Here is a 21,965-nt window from a genome sequence, read left to right on the forward strand (position 1 = left end):
GCAGAAGAGAGTTGGAGGGATGGGATGAATGAAATGTGGTCCAAGTTAGTTCCCCCCCCGCCCCGGCCTCCTTTCCCCCTCCAATTCGTAATCAGAAATTACTGCCCGAGGAGCAGATACTTCGTTTTATTGGCTCGTTAAAAAAAAGTTTTCAAAGTCTAATTTCCACCAGATACATTGATTTTCCGTTGAAAACAGAATTAAAACAATAAGCGCGGGTAGGTACCATTAAAGCTAAGCCATCTTTGGCTGTTAATCACGGGAGAGAAGTATTAGGAAAGTCAGTAAAGGAGCACTGGGTTTGAAACGCAAAAATCCAGAGTTTAGGAAGACTTAAAATCAGGGGAGAGGGACTAAAGCAGGTCAAGAAACAAGGCAAAACTCTTAATAAGAGTTAAAATTCAGTGTGAGGTTACTTCTCGATATGGCAAGGAATACGTCGTTCCTGGAAGGGCTTTGTGATTGTGAAATACATCCATTGCTAAAATACCGTTTGATGCTCCTGTCGAAGAGGAAACCAAAATAATCTTTTTCTTTTAAGCCCCGATTTCAAATCAAACCAAACCCAAACCCAGGTAACCAAAAAAACCAAACCGAACCAAACCAAAAAGCCACCCCAAAAATCCCTCTAAATTTCCATCCGCGACTGTGAACAGCTTTCCTAGCGATATTTGTTTCAAACCTTACAGGCGCAGCGCCCTTGTGTTCCCTAGGTCTCTCTGCCTTCCCTTCCCTTCCCCCTTTTCTACTGCTTGGATGGTCGGTTCAGAAACAAATGTCTTGCTAAATAATGGCTAGAATTTGGAAAAAAAAACAAAAAGGAGAGAGAGAGAGAAGGGAAAAAAAAAAAGCCGGGAAAATGCGCACCAGCATTCAGGTGCTAACCTACTTATTTGAAAGTAATTTATTTTCCATTTTGCCCGTTTTCCCCCTTTAAAACAGAACGCTGAAAGAAAGAATAAGTGCTTTAACATTTCAGTGTTGTGCTCTGGTAATTACTTTTTCACTTTTCCCCTAAGTTCCAATGTGAAAACCTCACAGGGGGGTCTTTGCTGTAGCAGGGCTACAGTTCCCAATCCCAAGCGCAAGATCTGCAATTACAAACCCATTCGGTGCCCTTCCCTATCATTAATATGCATAAAATCCTGCTGCTAATCTTATAATCTGTTTTGTTTCATCAATTGCTTGCCTAGCACCAGGCGGGAAAGAAAAAGAGAGAAAGAAAAAGAAAGAAAGAGGAGAAGAATAAAGCCGGAAAATCACGGAAAGCTTTGGAAAGTAAACGGAAAAACCAAATAAATCGGATTTTTTTTTTTTTTTGATAAAGCAAAAATCGTTAAGGCTGTTAAATGGAAGTAGGATTTTCCGATGGAGGGGTGGGTGTCAGGGAATTTTAAGGAAAAATCTGAATATATCCAGCATTTTATTTGCATATTCGATTTGTCCGCGTGCGGGTCATGAAGTTCCTTAAGCACTCAGCGGCGAAGGCGGGAGGGTGCGCGGAAACACCTCAAGAGAGTATATTAATATTCCTTCAGTCTGACGAGGGAGAGGAGGTGGCGAGCTCGGGGAGGGGGGGTACGGGGGCTCCTCCGCTGCCCCCTCGCTGGCCTGCGCGACCGCGCAGCTCCCGCGGGCTTGTCACGCCTTGTCATTAAGACTTCAGTAAAACAATGAAGACATTATTTTTTGAAATCCTCCTTCCTCGACACCTCCCCCCCCACCTTCCGGCGCGAAATTAAGGGAATAAAACCATCTACACCACACGCGTCCTATTGAGATTAATGAAAAAATTATGCCAAAAAAGCAGAAAAAAAATTAAGCGCAACAAACCATCAACCAAAAAAACCCAACCCCAAACAACCATTATCTCGTATATCTTATCCTCCGTCCCCCGCGCCGGGCCTCGCCGCCGCCTTGCCGTGCACCTGATGATTTATTAACGCAATCTGCAGGGATAAAGACACGCGTGCCCGGCTCCGGCTCGTCCCAGCTCATCTCCTAAGTAATTGTTTCTCATTAGTTCTGATAATGTTTTAATAGTGCTGCCCATAATTTAGTCAGCCTGGAATTAATAACGGAGGGTGTCCTGAAACGCACGGGGATGGGGGGGGGAGCTGCAATATAAGCAGTTAGTCTTTAATTAATCAGATTAGCCCGGAGGTCCCCGCGCTGTAAGGGATCCGCCGGCGCAGCGCCCTCGGACGGGACTCGGGTGGAGGGAGGGAGAGAGGGGTCGGCCCACGCTGCTCATCCCCAGACTCCGCGGAGGGCTGCGACGGGGAGCGGGGCTCCCAGAGGAGCGGGGAGCGGGCTCCATGGTCCAATCCCGGGGGGGCCGCCCTCCGCTCCGCTCTTACGCCGCTCCCGGGCCGGTCTCCGCCCGGTCCCCGCCGTTCCCGGGGGGGCCGCGGAGAGGCGCTCCCGCCGCCCCCGCGCTCCCTTCCCTCGCTGCTTCCACGCGGGCCTGTCGGTGGGATTCTTCCTCCTCCCCTTTCCTCTCCCTCAATTAAACCAAAAATAACCCAAAATGATTGAAATCGCTGCTCGGGGACGGAGGGGAAACATGCTAAGCGAGGAGACGGGAGGAGTAAGGCACTTTGGCTCCATACGTGAGGCCATGGAGGTAGTGAGAAATGAAACTAAAAAACAACTGTTTTCTATTTACAGTTTTAAAGGAACAGAACAGCCTTCCCCGCAGTGTTTGTCTAAGTGCAGCAGCATTGCTGCTGTGTAGGTCATGAAAAGGTTGGTGCATAGTTTAAAACTTCCCATTCTGTTAATTTCTTAAAGAACAGTCGTTCATAGTCTGAGCACAAAAGCTCATGATTTAATGAGGAACAGAAACAAAATCTCTGATTGTTGGTGTTTCAAACTTCATTGGAGTCCTCTGGCAACCACAAGTTGATCCTCTGCAGCTTCAATACCCTTTAGCCCTCCATATAAGAGTACATGCTGAATAGAGGACAATGCCTGGTTGTTATGTTTATTTACCCTTACTACAAGCTGGGTTAACCTCTTCAAAACAGCTTTACTAAGCCCGTTAACCACACAGCCCACATGATCTGTAGCCGTATCCCTAATGTGATGTAAATCTGACTCGAGACCATATGCACGAGTTCTGCTGCATTGTGTCTCCGAAAACTACAAGTTTATTGCCGTCCAACCTTTCCCGGGCTGGATGCTTCCAGGAGGAAACTCTCTGAATAGAGACCACTTAAAAAAAAGAGAAAAAAGTCAAGAGTCCTGCACTGTTGGAGCAATATTTTTAATGGCTGTTGCACATTTACAGAAGGGCGGTGTGTGGGGGATGCAAAGCTCACACAAGATTTTCATTGCAATTATTTCAACTGGTGCCTAATCATTTGAGGTTTTGCCCTTTTTGCCAGGAGTTCTGCATCAGAGTGGGAAGAAGCACAGATAGAAATAGAAGCAATTGAATCAGTTTTTGTCTGCTCTTTCAACAGAGCTCAGAGTTTGTTTCACCTTTCTCCTTCAGTGAAGTCATAATCCTACATTTGTAGTAATTATCGTGATGTCACACAGTTGGTGATGTAACTTCGTCACAGGCTATGAGTAGAACATGGGCCATGCAGGAGTGAGCAGTGGTTTGAGTCAGGAATAATTTTAGTAATTAGCTATTCTGGCAAGCAAACTATGACAGATCTGCAAAATGGAAATGAATTTCTGCTTAAGCTTGACATCTTTAATTTCCCCCCCACACCCTCCAAGTATTATAGTCATCTTTAAAAACAGCTACTGGGGCCCCATGGCGAGAGCTTCATTTACCAGCTCATTTTTTCTTGATCGCTGTGGCAAGCGTAACAATGTTCTGTGCCTGCTTCAGTAATGGCATGTCGATCATGCTCCCGTGGAAAGTAAACGCTCCCTGGAAAAGAGAGAATATAAACTTCCTGAGAGACCTCTGGAAATTGTAGTTGGCTTGTCTTGTTCTTTAAAGACACGTTTGTTTGCCAAGAAACAGCAGCTCCCACAGTAATCCTGAACAAGTTTTAGGAGACAAACTAACTGAGACCGGGCAAGTGCATTTAAAGAAATGCAGAGAGCAAGAAGTGCTCCAAAGAGGAGGTAAAAAGAGAGAGAAAAGAGAAGCCCAGTGTGCAGCCAGCCTGTTTCAGCCTTTCTAGCTGGCAGACACTGAGGGCCAAGAGTAGCAAGGCTGTGCATGCCAGCTGGAGAGAGGGGCTGGCAGACACAGCACCTGGGGAGCAGCTCTGCTGCTCACCTCCAGCGTTGATCCAGGACTGTGCCACAGGGTCAGCACAAAACTGCCTACAGACAGAAGGAAAAGGCAGGAAAGTTATCTTTGTCAGGAAACAGCAATGGGTGTTTGTGGGGGTGGAGAGAAGTTTTCTTTTCTTGGGGGTTTGCTAGGCTGTCCTGCTGTTTCACCTCTCCATTAGGTCTCTGGTGCTAAAGATAGGCTGGGCCTGTGCTGAGAGCCAGGGACGGGGATGAAAGCTGAAAAAAAAAGTGGATGGTACAATAATATTGCCCAAATCTGTTCTGGAGCCAAGGTAAAGCCCACCTGAGCACCACATATAGGGAATTTCCCTAAATGGATGAAGACTACTCTGTGTCTCAGCGCTGGTGATCTGAGAGCCAGGACAGGTTTCAAAAGTCACTTTGTATTCCTAAGAATTTTTTGTTGGTACCATGGTGACAAGTTTAAAACAATTAATTGTGAATCATAGTTAAAATTTAAACAGAAGACATATGTTTTAAATAGGGCCAAACCCGACTTATTTCTTTGGATGCTTTAATCTACACGTGTTGCTGAGGTGGGATTTGGAAGACAAAACACTGCATTAAAATGTGCTCAAGTTCAGTAGACAAAAAACCCCAACTTATTTGCAATTCTAACAGTACTTTGGCACATTTGAATAAACACACAAAACCCAACAAACCCCAAAAAACCAAATACAAATGCGAAATCCCCTCCCTGAAGAATTCAGAACTGAGGGCTTGGCCCCAGCATTGCATAGGGCGTCTCTGTGAAGCACTGTGCACACTTTTAATGCCCTGCTGCAATCCATACGGGGTCACAGGCTGGTCCTAGATTTGACAGTGAGCGAGGCTGACCAAGAACAGGGTAAGAATGATAGCAGCATGTGTGCCTGTGAACGTGTAGTGAGAGAAATGCAGAGGAGAACAAGCCATTTATTGTTTTCTGGTTTCCATTTGAGACTTGATAATCATTAAATAGAGGACTCCAGTAAGTAAGGTGAAAATATAATCCTTTCACACAAATGTTTAGGAAATGTGTTGCTCCAATGGCATATCTAGTTTGACTGAAGTATTGATTAAATACTAAATCGCATTCTGGAATATTTAAGACAAAAATCCACCTTAAGTAGTAATCTAATACAAATCAATATTGTTGTTTGTAAGAACAGGCTGTATTAAAGCCATTGAAAACCTAATAGTAAAAACTACTTTATTCAAAGTAGATTTTCCTACTGTAGTGTGCAATATTTTAGGTAGGTTTGGAGAATAACTGGAATGACAGAAAAACTCAAAGGTTGATGCTTCAAATTGAATTTTTTTGTTTACAGAGCAAACAACTAATCCTACCTTACCCCAACAACACCAAAAATAATATTGTTATTTCTATTAATAAGACATTAGTAAATTAATAATTTATTTTAGCTACATATCAGTCATTTTCACTTTTAAACCTTTTCAGAAAATGCAGCCTCAAACTATTCAATTTATGAGCTATTGTGAAAAAAAATTAGGAACTAAGTAAATATTTTATGACATAGGATTTATTCAGGATAATCAGGTCTACACAGTGATCTCAAACTGCAAGATACATTTTTTTAACTGTAAGAAAAACATATTTTAATTGTACCTTTTTTCTATAGCCATTCAGTAATGCCTATTCAGTAACAGCCAGTTCAGTAGCCAAGTAAAGAGTAAAGCTAATTCAGTAACAGCTATTGCTTACAGGAGAAATCTGCATTCGGATGACAGTGACAGGTAGAAATATGTTGAGGTCTGGCATTCGCCTTCTCAGTTTTGTGAAAGGAGCTCAGTTATCCTAAGTACCAGCGATAGTTTTCAGAAAGAGATGGGTGCCTAGCAATATCAGTTCTGATCTCTGGTAGTCCAAATCGTGATTGGAAGGGTCTTATCCCTTCCACTGACTGGATACAGGATGATTTGAAGTCAGATACCTCTGCAAGGTGCCTAAGTTGTAGGACAATGAATCTGGGTCAGGATGTCTTTTTTTCAAAGCAAGAGTTAATTAAACAGCATACTTGTTCTCTCTTCATTAAAATAACATGTTTAGAAAGGAAACCAGGATAACTGTGTATGTGGACACATGAACACTGAACCACTTGAGAACTGCTGTATGTTCCCTGCTTGTCAGTGTGCAGCTGTACTTCGGGTTGCTAGGATTTGAATTCTTGAAGGAAAAAATGCCCCCCTCTTTTTTTTTTCTTTTCTAACAGTAAAGGGTAACATGAAGTTGGCTTCTCTGCCTGTTCACTCGGAGGCTTATTTTCTCCCTGCTAATTTGCAGTGTTGAGCTAAAGTCCAGAAAAAGAAACCGATTTTAATGCTATTGAATATACTCTATTCACTGACTCTTTTTCCACCCACAGGTTTCAACAGATAGGAAATACCAGTAATTACAGCTTTGTCCCCATGCTCTCTTTTCCAATTCTGCTAGATGAAATTTGCCTTTAGCATTCTTTTGATTTTCTCTTGCATGAATATAAAGAAAACAAGATTTCCTATAAACACCATTTGCTTTGATAGCATTAATCTGGGGATTAATTTAGTCATAGATCTAAATTGTCTTTTTGGCTAATTTTCTTAACAATCTCACACTTCCAGCCTGTACTTAGATTTCCAGTAGTTCAACTATGGGACCAAGGGTCTGTTTGTAAGGAAGCTTGCAGCATGAATGGGAACAATGGCAGGTGGGTAGTGCAAGGCTGAGGTTTGCATCCATCGTGTTTGGTGGCTGTAGCCCTTGCTTGCCATGTCACCATATAAATCATTCAGTGGGAACCTTTTCAGGAACCTGTAGAGGGACCCTCCAATCAGGCTAATCAAATGTGTCAGACCAGCCCTGGGAAGAGACAGTCCCTCCAGGTAAAAGCTGATGGAGAACCTGGGAGAAGGAGCGGCTAGGAGGCAGTGTCGAAGACGGTGGGTGCAGCCTCTGGGTAATGGTGCATGGGTGCAAGTAACTCGAGTTGGAAGAGAAGTGAGGGAATGGAGGACAACTGCAGCACTCACCAGACAGCATATGAAAGTGCTGCCCTTATGAGAAGGGGTGGCTTTGTGAACCAAAGACTCTGCCCTATTTTAAGCAATGCAGTGTGTATTCTGTTGTACCTATCCAGTGCTATCCTTCATGCAGCCACACAGTGAATGTGCTGAAGGCAAAGCCCTGTGAGAAATAGGGTGACTTTTGGCACTCATCAGTCTGTAGCGTATGGGAGCTGTGAGGGTGCTTTGGCTGGTCCACACTGTACAGCTCTGAAATCAGTACAACACAGCAGAAGGGTTTGTATTTGTACAGTCTCTCTGCTCCTTCAGCCTGATCACCCTATGCTTCTGTCAGGGCAGATTGTCAGGGAGGAATCAAGGAAGAAAGTGAATGGGCAGCATTTCCCATTTGGGTCATGGTGCAGACTAGCTAAGAGTCCTTCTAACTGACTGATGAGCAAGGAAAGACTCAAGGTGTTTCCTTCTGGATAGCTCTGTACGGGCAGAGGAAGAGAAAGGCAGCAGACTCATCTAACTCCTGTCTGTCTGCCTACTGCAGCTGCCCACAGAGCCCACCAAGTCATCTGCTCCCCACCTCCGTCTCTTGTATCAGACCACATTCTCCGGGCCGGATGATGCAGGATCAGTACTGTGAAATTTGCTGCTCCCCCCAGGAACCGTGTAGTATTATTCACAATGAGTTTTAATGCTCTGTTAAAGCAGTAGTAGTATTTTTAAAAAGTAACAGCAATTTATGCAAGATGCAGGCCATGCTGAGTAAGGTCTTAACAGCTCTATTTTGAATTTCAGTATGCCCTAAGGCACTTTGAGAATGGAATAGAGAAGACTTGGCAAATACAGAAAACAGTTGTATGGGAATTAAAATTATAGAAGGCTGCTGGGTTTTGTTTTGTTTGTTTGTTGTTGTTTGGTTTTTTGTTTTTTTTTTTTTTTTCAGAAGGTAATGGCAAAAAATTATAGTCTTGATAAAAATAGAATTGAGAATGGTCAGCCCCAGCTGATAAAAAGATCCAGTCTACAGACAAAAGACGTGATAAGGTGGAGTTGACAGAGAACAGTCATTTTCACAGGTCAGGAGATGAAGATATAGGCTCATGAAAAAGGGAGGCAAATCCAACTGTGCAGTGAGAATAACTAATGCGAAAAATTTCCAGGTAGTTGTGGAGAGACTTAAGAGGTGCAGAACCAAACTCTGTAACACATCAGTTTGGCAGACTTTATGCTTGTATCCTGTGAGCTTCCTTTTGGATAAATGCAGCCACTACGAAACCCAACTCAGATCTAGCAAAGTTCAACATGTAATTGAGGGGTCATCTTTGAAGACAACTCTGGTCATGGAACTTGGACATGTCTCTTGTCATATCTCTATGTCATCCTTAAAGATTTCCTTTACCTCTAAGAAATGACACTTATCAAGTCACAGAAAAAGTCTGTTATTTGTCTGTTATTTGCCTTGGTCAAAAGATGAACACATTAATGCAGTGTTACCTGGAACATGAAGGCCTCCTCTTTTTGTGTGTGTCTATGTGTGGCAGCATCCAGGGACATTTGCTTTGTGAAACTTTTGAGAGTAGTTAAGAGCTTGGTAAATCTATAAGACCATCTCATAAACAGAGCATAATCTTTTTAGTGATAAGAAGCTTTCTAGAAGTTAAATGGACAGGATTCAGGGTCCATGATTTCTGTGTTGTCTGGGGATCAATATGTTCTGATGGAACAAGGAGAGGGGAAGAAATGATACAGGTAATTTTATTGCTAGTGTTTATCATGGGTATAATGGAATTGTGTTATATATGGAATTGTGTTGATGTTGACTACAACAGGATGACAAGTGAGATACTCTTCATGTTTTTCCAGAAGATCAGGGAATGTAAAGTTTTATACTACTTCTTCTGTCCTGAAACCTTTTTATATAATAGACAGTGTTACACGGGGTTTTACTTTCACCATCTTTTGTTTCCTTACAAACCACTGGGTTAAGGAGAGGAATAAGCAGGATAAAAACCATCATGATACAGAACATTTAAGGCACCTCATAGTTGTGTGACACAATTATCTCTGAGCTGTGGATTAAAGTACTTGAGTTAATTAAAGTAAAATAATAATTGTTCTGGGACATATGGGACAATGATCAGACGAGCTAGTCTCCACTGGCTGACAAGACAGAAGAATTAGATGTATTCCTGCACCTGGGAATGCTTGTGGCTTTTTCCTCAGCATTTGCTTCATCTGTGGTTATCTATACCTCTAACCACATTCATCCTGATGACTGCAATGAGCTCACTAAGGGCGTTACTGCAGACCTTCAGTACAACTGCTGTTGTTATTCATTACCTCAGTCACTGGCAAGCCTTTGCTAACAAACCTTTGGTGTCTTGTTCTACCAGATCCCATCGTACGTGTAGCCAGCAACTTTAACTCCCATGTGACAGTGGCCAGGATTTTCTTAAATATTACATGAGCTTACATTAAGACCGTGGCTTGTCTACAGCACAAATAAAAAAGAGCTATTATCTTGCATCAGATGAAAGAATATAGCCAATAGTGCTATGTTAATTTGTTATGTGTCAGTATATGGGCTGTCCTAGGCCACTGTGTAAAGACAGCCAACTTTTTCAAAAGCAATTTACTTTGGGAATCTAGTCAGGCTATTTAGATGGCAGGCTTGGAGGTGCTAGGGGATCCTGTTGAGTAGGTAAGGCTTTGGAATGGAGGAGAGTCTTGTTAGTCAGGCCAGCAGAAGAAAAGGAAAAGCAAGACAAGGTAATGTTCCAAGAAACTTCTACATGGACAAGAAAGCACCTGCTGCTGAATTTTGAATTAAGTATAGGTCCAAGATATGTGTTATCTAATGCTCATGAGATTGCCAAAAAACCCCTCTGCCACTAGTTAGGAGACTATTGAGTGGAAGACAAGCAATCTCGCAAGTGAGGGGAGGTCCTTTGACAGCACTCTGCCGTGACACGATTAGAAATAGTGCCTCACTGATAAAGATTTGGGGTTTTTTCCAAATACTTTGCTCAACAGTTTAGCTAGCAATACTTTCCTTTGCAGATCAAATCCCTGCAGAGTGTGTGGCAGTTGGGTTATCTTCTTGTCCTACCTGACTGCCTTTTGAGGGGATGTGCAACTAGGATCTGGGGGAAATGGACATATGGGGTCCAACTAGCCAGTCATGCTTTTCTCCTCCACCCCCTTCATCATTAGGAGATGTCGTGAGTCAAATAGAGCTCCCACACTGCTCTGGTAGCATGGGCCAGAGCCTGTGTGTGAATACAGCCATTGTGTAAATAAGTAATTATGTAAGTCCCTTTCCAACCCCTGTGACCTGTGTCAGCACTTGTGGGCAGATGCCAGGCTAAATGGAAACGAGCAGGATGGGTGATGCCAGCTGGCCAGGGCAAACCTTGCATACCTCCTACTAGGAGAAACAGAGAACCAATATAGACAAGCACCCTGAAGTTCAAAGATGAATCTTTGATCCACAGTTATCTGAGAAACACTAATTCTTTCCAAGGTAATTCAGTGGCTTGCCCACTTCTGAAACCCAAAGGTTTTATAAAATACAAGGAATACAAGGAATAAACCCACTAAAATGTGCTTGGTTCTGAGAACATTACCTCTAATCCTGCACTCTATTAGCTGTTATAAGGAAATAAGAGTTTTGTGTTCTGCAAGAAGGGCAGATTTGCTCTTCCAAGGAGGGAAGAGAGCAGGTGGATGGCAAAGGCTCCCCATAAAAAGCATGGCATTCAGGAAGATAATTCCCCTGGGATTAATGAAAACACACATTGTTTAAGTGACTCCCTGCAGAGGAAATTTGGAAATCTTTGCTTTGGGGCTTAAAAAGAATGCTCGGGTTTGCTTACAGGTAATGAACAAAAGAGAAAAGAGTTCTGGTTGCAGCAAATGACATTGGGTCGGTGCCTGGGGGAGGAGTGATTATCCTGAGTACAAAGGAATGATTTCTCTTGAAACAGAAGGTTGAGACCATATTTTTGGGGAAGTCAAGAGTAGGAAATAAGCTAACAGCTGTGATGGTGCTGAATGCAGGTTTAATTAATTTTTTTCTTCTGCAAGTTTTAGCCAAAGAGCTGTCATAAAGAGCTGGGTCATGACTGAACCTTCTCGTAATGAACTTCCAAAGGTTAGAGAGCTGCTAGGAGGTGTTCAAAGATATCTGGGTCAACTGAGCATGTTTTCCAGACTATAACAAGATAAAGTCTCTCCCTCCTCTCTGGTCAGGCCTGTCCTGCCTCCAGGGCAAGCTGACAGACAACTATGGCCTTCTTTTATCATGTTTGCAATAGGTAGGAAATGCCCAAATAACTCGTATAGTCACGTATGACAAACTGAAGACTTCACAGACAGCAAGCTATATGGACAGTTTTTTGAGCTACATATTTCCATATCCTTTCCTTTGAACACTTTCACATTTGCTCCTTTTCTGTAGCAATATTATGGGTTGAAAGACACTTGTACATAAAATCTCTGAGGAAAATAAATGATCCCTGAAAAGGTTTGTCAAAGATATCTTCTTGGCAAGAGGAGATGCTCAGTGGGTCTCTCTGATCTGTTGAAGGATGGACAGGGAGGGAATTCTGCCAAGTATCAACATCAGTAAATTTCTGTAGCCATTTTGTTGGTATGAAGAAAACATTAAATATCACTACCTTTTGTTTCTTTTTGTCAGTGTAAACTTCCACTGGAGTAGAAGTAGTCAGTGAGTTCAGAGGATAAATCAGTTTATAACGCCAGAAGCAGGCCTGTTTGTATGAGATAGACTTCTACCTCTAGGAGCATATGGAAGGACACAAAAGGTCAAGAAAGAAAGAGCGACAACCACATGAAATAGAGACTGATTTTTGCCTCAAATAACTCCGAAGCAGCAGTACAAGAACTCTGGCAGAAGAAGCCCTTTCTAAAGCTCAACAGGTAGGAAGGACTCTGTGATCCTTCAAGTCCACAGTAGGGCAGGAAAGATGAAGATCAAGGACCTACAAGGTCCTTCACATCTTCTCCACCTGATATTATTTTCCCAGCCCCATATTGTATCAGGGTGAATTTATGCTGATACTTTTGGTCTGTGTTTGGCCCAGACAACTGTAAAAGTTTTGTTCTTTCCCTGCCAAGTTCACTGATAAAACGGTAGCTTCGTCCCTGGGGAGAGAGCTTCTTGTATAAACTATATTAATTGGTGTTCTGTGATTGGTTCATCGTCTGCCAAGGACATTTGAAGGAGAAACCGAAGAAGAAGGGAGGAAATCACGACCTCCGACTCAATTAGGGAAGACCCCCAAAGCATACCGCGCATGTGTACGGGGAATTCCAAAATTCTCACGCATGCTCTGAAGGGATGCACTTGCATAATAGGGGGTGGGACTGAGGGCCTCTGGCTGGCGGTGATGGCCACACCTGCGGAGGTTGAGGTCACTCAATTAACTGTATAAAAAGCAGATAGCGCTTTCTTGGGGAACGTAGTTTTACCTCAAGGACAACGTTGCCTTTGGCGGGGACGCCTGCCAGTTTGTGAACTTACTGACTCTCCAAGGATGCAGCTTCTGCTATGGGTACTTACAGGCATGCTAGGTTGGTAAGATAACTTTATGGGCAACAGCTGGGTAACTGGGGAGGTCGTGCTGGGGGCTTATTTCTCTCCTCCTTCCTCCCTTTTGAGTTTGTTTGTTTTGTTGGCCACCTCTTGTTAATAAATATCAGTTTTGTTGAGCTTGCAACGGTGTCATGGTTTTCAAGATTCAGTATGGTTCGAACCCTCACTAATACACATATATAAGGGTCTTGCCCTGCTGTGTGAGCCAGACAAGCTGTTTTCCCCTCTTACAGTCCCCCAAGCTGCCTGAACCACTGGGGACAGCCCTTTCAGCTGGGATGGGCCTGGGAATCCTGCTTGGTCCAACACCAGAGACTCCTTCAAGCCCCCCAAGTCTCTCCCTCTCACTGAGCAAACAACCTATTTAAGATCCCTGAATGGAGGGCAGACATGAGGAGATTTTTATTGCTGTCTTTGCACTTTCTTTAGTTACCTTCTCATTGTAGTTGTTGCCTTCCTGTATGCTCCTCTTGAGTAGGAAAGAATAAAATTAAAGAAACTGAGGGACATTTTAGAAGTTGGAAATATTCTCCACTGGTTTTCATTCTCTGTCTTATGTATCGTGAATGGAAGAATCCTAGAGAGTACGCTTGCTGTTGCCAGGCAAATCTTCATTTTATAGCACAAAAGCAGCTTCCTGGACAAACCCTATCCAATGATGCATTTTTTCCCCCTAGTGAGCATCATGGTTATTATATGGAAAAGTGAAAAGTAACTAATATTAAGACCTTAGTATCCTCAGATACCCTTAATTAAGTAATTTGGAATTAACTTGAGGTTTATGGTCATGGATGCAATTTAAACATAAACTAGAAAATTCAATCTGAAAGTAAATGACTGATTACAGGACACACAAAAGGCATTTGATACTGAGGGGAAAGGTAGCTGTAAAATACAACACAGTTGAGAAAAAATAATAATAGTGAAGCTCGTTCTGCCAACAAGAATGGAATTGCCTGTATTTTTGTGTTCTCTGTTTTTTCTAATTTTAGGTTCATTTTCTGAATAGGATTGAACAGCCATATTTTACTGTGATTCTCTATTTCAGCTGAGAGAGCTATTGCAGAGAGCCTCTCCAGGTCCCTGAAAAAGCTGGCTAGCACAGAGAGGAGTGAAAAGGCAGCAAGACCGCTGCTACTTAAATTAACTGAAACAATATTTTGGCTGTACAGGCTTCTGAATTCCCTCAGTAAGCCTTTAAAAGAGCCATCTGGTCAGAACATTACATCTCTAGTTAGATACTGCTTTGGAAATTGAAACGAGGCTCATGAGTTCTTGTTAATGCTTTTTAGAAAGGGATTTTGGAGGTAGGTAGTTGCCTCGGTGGGTTGCTTGGTGCAGAGCAGGTTTTGGCACGATGGCGGGCAGGTGTCTGCAGCAATGGGTGTCTTCCCGCTCCATGCCCATAACAAAGCACTGACTGACTGGGAATGTGCCGACACAGCATGGCCCTTCCAAAAGCAAGGGCACTCACCCTGCATATATCTCCTTGAGCCAACAAGGATAGAGAGGGCTTGTGCCTTGCTTAGAAAGAACTCAGAGAGGTGCCACCCCTCTGCAGGGCCCATGTCCCCTGGGACAGGAGGAGCCTCCTCCTCCAGGAGCTACCTCCAGGTGGAAAGGCTATGAGGGGCACAGCATCTGTCCTGCTCCAGGCTCATGGAGAAACTTCTCCCTGCGGGAAATATCAAAGTGCCACCCGAGTCTCTCTCCCTCCACATTTTGGACACAGGTCTTTAATGAGTGGCGGAAAACAGATTAAGAGCCACCAAATGCCTGCTGGGGAGTGGGAGGGGGAGAAGTTGGCAAGAAAATGTTTTGTATGAGTTTCTGCCCTGCTTAGAAGCTTTTGCAGCCCCGTGTAGTAAAATCTGTCTCCTTCTCTCCCCACCTGGCATAACTCCCTCAGGACTGATTTCACCAGTGTAGGAACCAGTATAGCACAAGCAATTAGCCAATGCAACCCCTTCTGCTCCATTGTAAAGGTTCAAAATTTGACCCCAGATGGATGCTTCTAAGAGAAAAGCCTTCAACTGTGACACAGAACACGTTTCTAAAGTATCTTTCAAATACTAAAACTGTATAGAGAAACTTTGAGTACTAATATAAGCTCTCTTGACCTCTATTTATTCATCAGTTTTCACATTAAAATTTCACTTGGCCGCTCTTTAAAAAGATAAACAACATAGCAGTGGCCCATGCTTAAATCCCACCAGCACTCTTCACCTTTGCATAGAGATGCATCTGAGCCTATATTAAGGCTGAAGCTCCAAAAAGGTGGCAATTTACCACAAATTCCTGAATCCTCTGCTCTGCAGTGGAAGAAATATACACTGCCTAATTAACATAAACGACAACAAATGCCCTGTGTTCTCGGAGGGAGGGCTAACAGCACTGCAGTTCAGCATGCACAGAGGCATGGCAGCACCCTGTGCTGCCATTGTCACCCTGGAATGGGATCCAGCTTAGGTGGTGGCACCTCAAAGCTCTGCAGTATGTCCTGGGCAAGGAGAGTGGGGAGCTGGGCTGCTCCCTCACTCCCAGCTCCTCATAAAGCCCCGAGATATAATGCCCTATAAAGTTCAATATAATCCCTGTGGGTCGATGAGGTCCCATACAGCCCCATGGCAGAGGGATGCTCCAGGGCAACCCTTCCAAGAGGCAGCCTAAGCCTGGCACCCCTGGGACATGGTCCTGCTTTCCTAGCAACCAGGGGCTGGACTGGGACGGGTTGGATCCCGTGTGGCTGGGGCCGTACACGGAGAGCCCTCACAGGGTCTGCAGCACGGTCGGAAGAGGGAGGGAAGCATGGAGAGACCGCCCTGTGAGGCAGTGGGAGCTGGACCTGGCCCAAGCACGAGGGCGCATCGTCTCCAAGATACAGTGGCTTGGGGTAGCTTTTCCTAAACAAAGAGCATTATAAAGGAGCCACTGCTGGAAATTTCCATTCCTTTGTTGGGTTGATGCTGTGTAAATAAATGCAATCCTAAGATTTTTCATAATCCTGGAAAGGTCCGTAAATGAAATTGCATAGTTTGCCAAATCACTGGAGTTCATATATATTATTCCTCAGCTGCCGGGAACATGATATACAATGGCACAGAATATAATGCAAGAAACATATGCTAAAAGTCTTCTTAGAAGCACTCTGTGCATTTGTATGTGGCATGTACAGATATTTCTTTTGTTTTGCTCTATGGGATCTAAAATATTCAACCCATATTGCAACTTGGGTTTGTGAATTACTTACCTTAACTCTAAATAATCCTTACTTGACAAGTGACTTTGGTGGCAGCATTTAGTTATTCCCTGGTTTAATGTGTGGGTGCTTTGAAAGCATTATAAATTAGTACGTGAGATAAATGTGTAATCAACCTTTTACTTTATTCTTCTGCTTTTCTTTATATTTGAATTTTATTTAAAAACAAGACAATTCAGGAAGATCCTAATTTTGATAATGATATTGTGCCAGATGTATTTATAAGTTGAATGGCTTAAAAATGCATTTTTAATGTCTTACTTTTCTGTCATATATGAACACTCACTACATATAGAAGAGATTACAGTCCTGTATCCAGTATATTGGTAATGTAAATGTAGGAGTTACTTAAATAGTAAGACTATGTACCCTCATTGTTAGAAATCAGATCTTTTTCTTAAAATAGGCTAATAACTTTTCCTGCTAACTCTACCCACTTGAATTCAGTTAATTGGTATTTATAAGATCCCTTCCCTGTTTAATGTGGTACAAATGCTTCAGAAATTTCTAAAAGAAATTGTCCTTTAGACGACCGGAATGGTGTTTATTACTCTTCTTTTTAATTTTTGAACATACTGACATTTATCTTATATTTAGACCTTCCCAACAGCTATGCCTGCTTTCTTTAGGATGAATATTTTTATTTTGAAAATCATATTCCTTAGTAATGCAGTTCTACTGGAAATATATAGAAATCTTTTTAAGCGCTTTTCAGTTTTAGATCTCAAAGTTCTAGACAAAAGAGCACTTAATGAATAGCTGAATAAAATACAAAAGGTACTTTTTCAACATTTGTCTTCTACTTGTCCAAACTACCATGTTACCATTTATTTCCTAGATATGCTATTTTTCAGTTGGATTAGAAATGTAAAAAACAGCCCCACAACCAAAACAACCTAGAAACCAAACCAAAGCAACCCCTCAAACAGGACTATCTCCATAAGGTAAGCCCTAATCCTTCTGGCTTGCTGGCTAGCTCTCTAATTTTTTTCTGTTTGGACACTGCCACAGCACTTCTAATTCTGCAGGGCTTATCTGAGATCCTAGTTTTTCCTGACCTCAGTACTCGTATTTGGGGGCTACTATGTCAAAGCATTTCAGCCTCCAGGATGAAGTAGCCTGGTTCAGTCTTCTTTCAAAAGCAGATTATTATGACAAATGTAGGTCTCAAATTGGAATAGATTATACAAGCTTATTACTGTATTTTAATATAAAATATTGTTAACTAAGGGCATCAAACTTTAAACCAAATTAATAGTACACTATGATCCCAGAGACTGCAGACTAGTAACTTATCTACCACACAAACAGCTGCACAAATCCCTCACATTTATTTTTTCCAGGCTTTCAACTTTCATTAATAACATGGCAAACCCATGCAAGTCTCAACCATATTAATCACAGCTATATTTTTAGTCTTACTGACATGAACACTTTAATATAATAAAAGGGAAAGGAAAACAGAAGAGGTGTTTCATTAGGACATGAGGATTACTAAAACCGCTGCGTGGAGTATTTGCCAGGAGGTGGTAGGGGAAGAGTTATTACTTACATTTTAGCATGTCACTAGGATGCAGAGTGAGAGGATCCCTCAGTGAGATATGTTTGCTTTGAAAAAAATATTAAGTAATCAGATGGTCCAAGCTCTTCTTACTGACACAATCATAATAGCAAATTATAAACTCGGTTAAGGAGTTGTCAGCATTACATGGAAAACTATTTTTCCAATTTTGTTATAAAGTCTGGTAATATAACAGTTCTACAAGATCCAGAAATTCACATATTAACCTGCCTGTCCTTTTTTATTGATAGATGGTTACATGCAAAAATATATGAAGCATGCAACCTGGTTGATTAAAAAAATAGCCCAAACCACAAACCCTCAGTAAATTTGCTCTGGTAGCTAACTACAGGAGTTTATAACCTATTTTAAAAACATTTATGAAGAGAAAAACATTCCCCAAACCCAAAAGCCCCTCACCCCACCCGAATGGTTGATATAGACAACCCCCCCCCCCGTATTATTTCAGTAAAATAGCAGCTTCAAAACAAATCCAAAGACTAATGCTTGCCAAATACAAAATTATTCAAGATTAAATGTTTGGCTCAGTGATAATGTGATACTGGGACTACAGTTAAATTTAGTTCAGTCTCCTAATTGACTGTTCATATGACAGGGGTATTCCTTAGATGAGTTTCTGACATTAAATGCAGCTGAATGAATAGTATTGAACACATGAGAAACATAAACAATATTTGGCTGAGTATGTTGTTTGACTTTCTTCTTTCTGCATCTACCTGCCTACACATTTACACTACCATTATGTTTATAATGAGCCTTTTGTAAGGGAGCCAAGCTTTGTAAATCGGAATAATGGGCAAAACCAATCACACATTTTTTGCTTCTATATTGTTTGCGTGTACAAAGCTACATTTCAAAGCCAAGGGGAACAGAACAAAGAGATACAGTCATACAGCATCCTTATAGTGACCCTGAAATCACTGCTCAGGACAGCACCCGAATATCATAGTCATGGCTGTAGTGGAAACACCCAGGTACCACAAAGGGGATGCGATAGCTTGCTGAAGAGAAGGGCAGAGCAATAGCAAATACCTTGTCAGACTTTTACTGAGAAGAAAGCATAATTTCTGTTTTGACCTTTACAGCATTTTTAATGTACAACATCTGTAGTATCAGAAATGCAGGGGAACAGGGAAGGCACACATCCCAATCTTTTTCTAACCATCAGAAAGCAGAAAAAAAATGTACAGAAAACATTTATATGGCACCAGAGAAAGTGAGACCCTGTGCACAATCTTATAGATGAACTTCACAACTGGAGGGATTTGTCTCCTACTTGAATGTCACACAAGCACATGTGAACTATTCCCGCTCATCTGCAGTCCCCGTTCTGACACTGGGACTTCGCTTTTTAACTAGCCCAGGCTTGGCTGCAACTAAGATAAATACATTTGGCTGCAACTTTTTTTTTCTTTCAAAAAGAGGCAAACTGGATTATAGCAAATAACCTTTAAGATAATTAACTGACAATGCTGCAACTAGCATAAAATCTTCCTTCAGGCGACCCCTAATTTAAGTATTACTGGCACAAAGTGGAGACAGATTGTGCATCACCACCGCAATATTTACATAGCAGAAACCCACAGAGCAGGAAACGTGAGACTCAATGATGCACTAAATTAGGAACAATCATATTCTAGTGTTAATTTGCTTTCTCCTCTATCCAAAATTCAGGTCCAGCAATTGGTACAAAGGCACATAAAACATTCCCATTTTTAACGATTAAGAACCACAATCTGCAAGCAGTTGTTCTCAAAAGTACCTTCACTCACTACTGAGCATGTTTGCAGGATCAAACCCCCAAAAGTGAAACAGGTCTACTGACATAGATTTTTTAAGAAATCCAAGGCTTCTTAATCCATTTATTTATTTCCATAAGTGATGTCTGTGCACAAGCAGTCCGAGTTGTCTGCCAGGCTACCTGTCTTTTGGTTGCAAATACTTTCATCTGACAGTAACACCGTGATTCTCCGGCATAATGGAGAATCACTTTTAATTCACTGAAGCCGTAGATATATGCAGGTACTCAAAAGGCTGTGTAATCAAAAAATTAAAGTTAAAATGGAGGGAAAGAAAAGATAGTAGTTCTATTTCTAAATATATTGGGAAGTGAGACATTTATAATAAATATAGTCTGTAGTCTATTCGGAGACAGATTTCATAAGCATTCCTCTCAGTTACAGCACACTTCATAAGATAAATGCAAAGAGCCATCCCCAACCTTTCTAAATCTTAAATATTATTCAGATTTGCTTTCCACTATGGTATATTAACAGAATATTTACCTTGCCTAATTGCTGATGTTCTTCAAAAGCAGAAATCAGTTCTTGTGCCCACTTTATTTTTTCAGGGCTCGGAGAGAACTGTTCCTGGACAACAGCAATTTGGTTGGGGTGAATCACCTGCTTACCTACAAAGAAGATTAATAACACCAGAATCATGCATCGACAAACAGATGTTCAAGCAAAATGTTCCAACCACTTGAGGCTCTCATATGCCTTGCAGACTTTCTTGCTCTTTAACTAATTATTTTACTTGATTTTTTTTTTTTATTTTTAAAACTGGAAAAGAGGCAGATAACTTTTTGCCAGAATTTTTTAAGAATAAAAATATCTTGTGCTATGCTTACATTCAGTATAGTTTAAAAGAACTCATGATTCTTTCTCCTCCCTCCCCATTTTGATCCATACTTCTTCTCTCAGTCATTTCAGGTGCAATTGTTTGTCTGGGGCAACCAATAACACTTAAGTATAATGCATCTCTGAATTTAACTATGTAAATAGCAGCTCCAGACACTCTTAAATAAGTTGCATTACAGTGTGTTCAGAAAATGAGATCTGAAGAAGATGGTGAGAGATTTGTAGGACTGAAAAGTTACCAGTAACCTAAGGATCATGCCCTAAATTCTCAGTATTGGCTTAGCATCATAAAATCTTCAATGGTGTTTAAACTGTTGTTGCTGCAATTGTTGGCAGTTGCAGGTAGGCTGCAATATTTATTTAGTCACCAGTATGCTAAACAACTACCAGCAGTGTCCTGAGGTTTTATGAAGCAGGGTTTTTTTAATCCTTTCTTGTATAAACATAAGTTAAGAAAATAAAAATAGATGTTGCCTTTTATTTTTTACTAGAGATTTTCAAACATGAATAGACAGCCACATAATCAATTTTAATCCGTGACTGTATTTAGCTACCTTAAAACAAATACACGTCTAATTTGTTTGCTAATTTTAAAAGTGCAACGTTTGACATTATTAGTTCATTTCTATGCGAATTTCACAGACTGGTGTGATTTCTGCAGTTTGCTTTCAAAGTATTTGAATAAAGAGAGGCTCCCGTAATTCCCAGTTTCCCGTGGAATTAATAACTCTCCTCGGTGCCAGATAACAGAACTAGTTAGAGGGATGAGCCTGATCCTGCCAACCTGCCAGCAAGTGAGCAGTCCCCTGCAGACCAAGGGTCCCACAGCCCTGCCGTCCGGCCGCCTGCTGCAGCCGCTCGCAGGAGCGAGACTTGCACGCAAGGAAAAGTTTGGAGTGTCAGGACCTACGGAGGTTTCCTGCACAACGGGATCTGCTCCCCTGTTCTTACGGACATTAAGCCAGCTGTAAGTTAGAAATCAGCCCACCACTTGATCTGAGAAGCCTGATGCGTGACCGCAGAAATACACGTATTTTCAATGAAATAACCACGGCAAAAAAACCCTGGGATTACTTTTGTCAGACTACAGTGCATGTGGGTGATAACCTGGAGTACAAAGTAAATCTACTTAATTAAATGAGCAAAGAAATAGTAGTCTTTCAGTGTTGCTGTGTTCCTTTGCTAAAAAGCCATAAGCGGCTCAATTTTATTTCCTATTAAATAACGTTTAGTTTATGATTTTACAAGCATAAAAATACTCAGTTTGAAATTTCAATTTCATAACTATTTTAAAAATAGTTTTAGAATAGGTAAAAGCTTAAACCCCTGTAAGAGCTATATTTTTTGAAAGAAATTACACAGAGTTTTTTTTTTTAAGCCAATGCTTTTTACATTAAAGGTTTTTTAGTCAATTTAATAAAATGCCATCATTATTAAGATAATGATGTTCCTTATTTGTAATGTAACAAATTCTCACTAGGTAAACTACTAATTCTAAAATCGAAGTGTGTACCAACAATTCTTGAAAAATCCTAAGGAGCTTAACTTTCTGGGAAAAATATTGAGTATATTTTGAATTACATTTAGTCTATAATTATAACAAAA

The 21,965-nt window shown here is 41.5% G+C and overlaps 1 protein-coding gene across 2 annotated transcripts in view; it reads right to left on the bottom strand.

Moving 5' to 3' along the window:
• Window positions 1-3,249: 3,249 nt before the first annotated feature.
• Window positions 3,250-21,965, bottom strand: part of CLYBL (citrate lyase beta like) — a 170,418-nt gene continuing 151,702 nt past the window's right edge. For both annotated transcript variants that reach the window (XM_032678824.1, XM_032678825.1), the window contains exons 7-8: window positions 20,007-20,131; window positions 3,250-3,889 (exon numbers count right to left, since the gene is read on the bottom strand). In XM_032678824.1, coding sequence (XP_032534715.1) covers window positions 3,794-3,889; window positions 20,007-20,131 — 221 coding nt within the window. In that variant the 3' untranslated portion in view covers window positions 3,250-3,793. The remainder of the gene's footprint in view (window positions 3,890-20,006; window positions 20,132-21,965) is intronic.

This window comes from Chiroxiphia lanceolata, chromosome 2, assembly GCF_009829145.1.
Source record: "Chiroxiphia lanceolata isolate bChiLan1 chromosome 2, bChiLan1.pri, whole genome shotgun sequence".
NCBI classification, from domain to species: domain Eukaryota; kingdom Metazoa; phylum Chordata; class Aves; order Passeriformes; family Pipridae; genus Chiroxiphia; species Chiroxiphia lanceolata.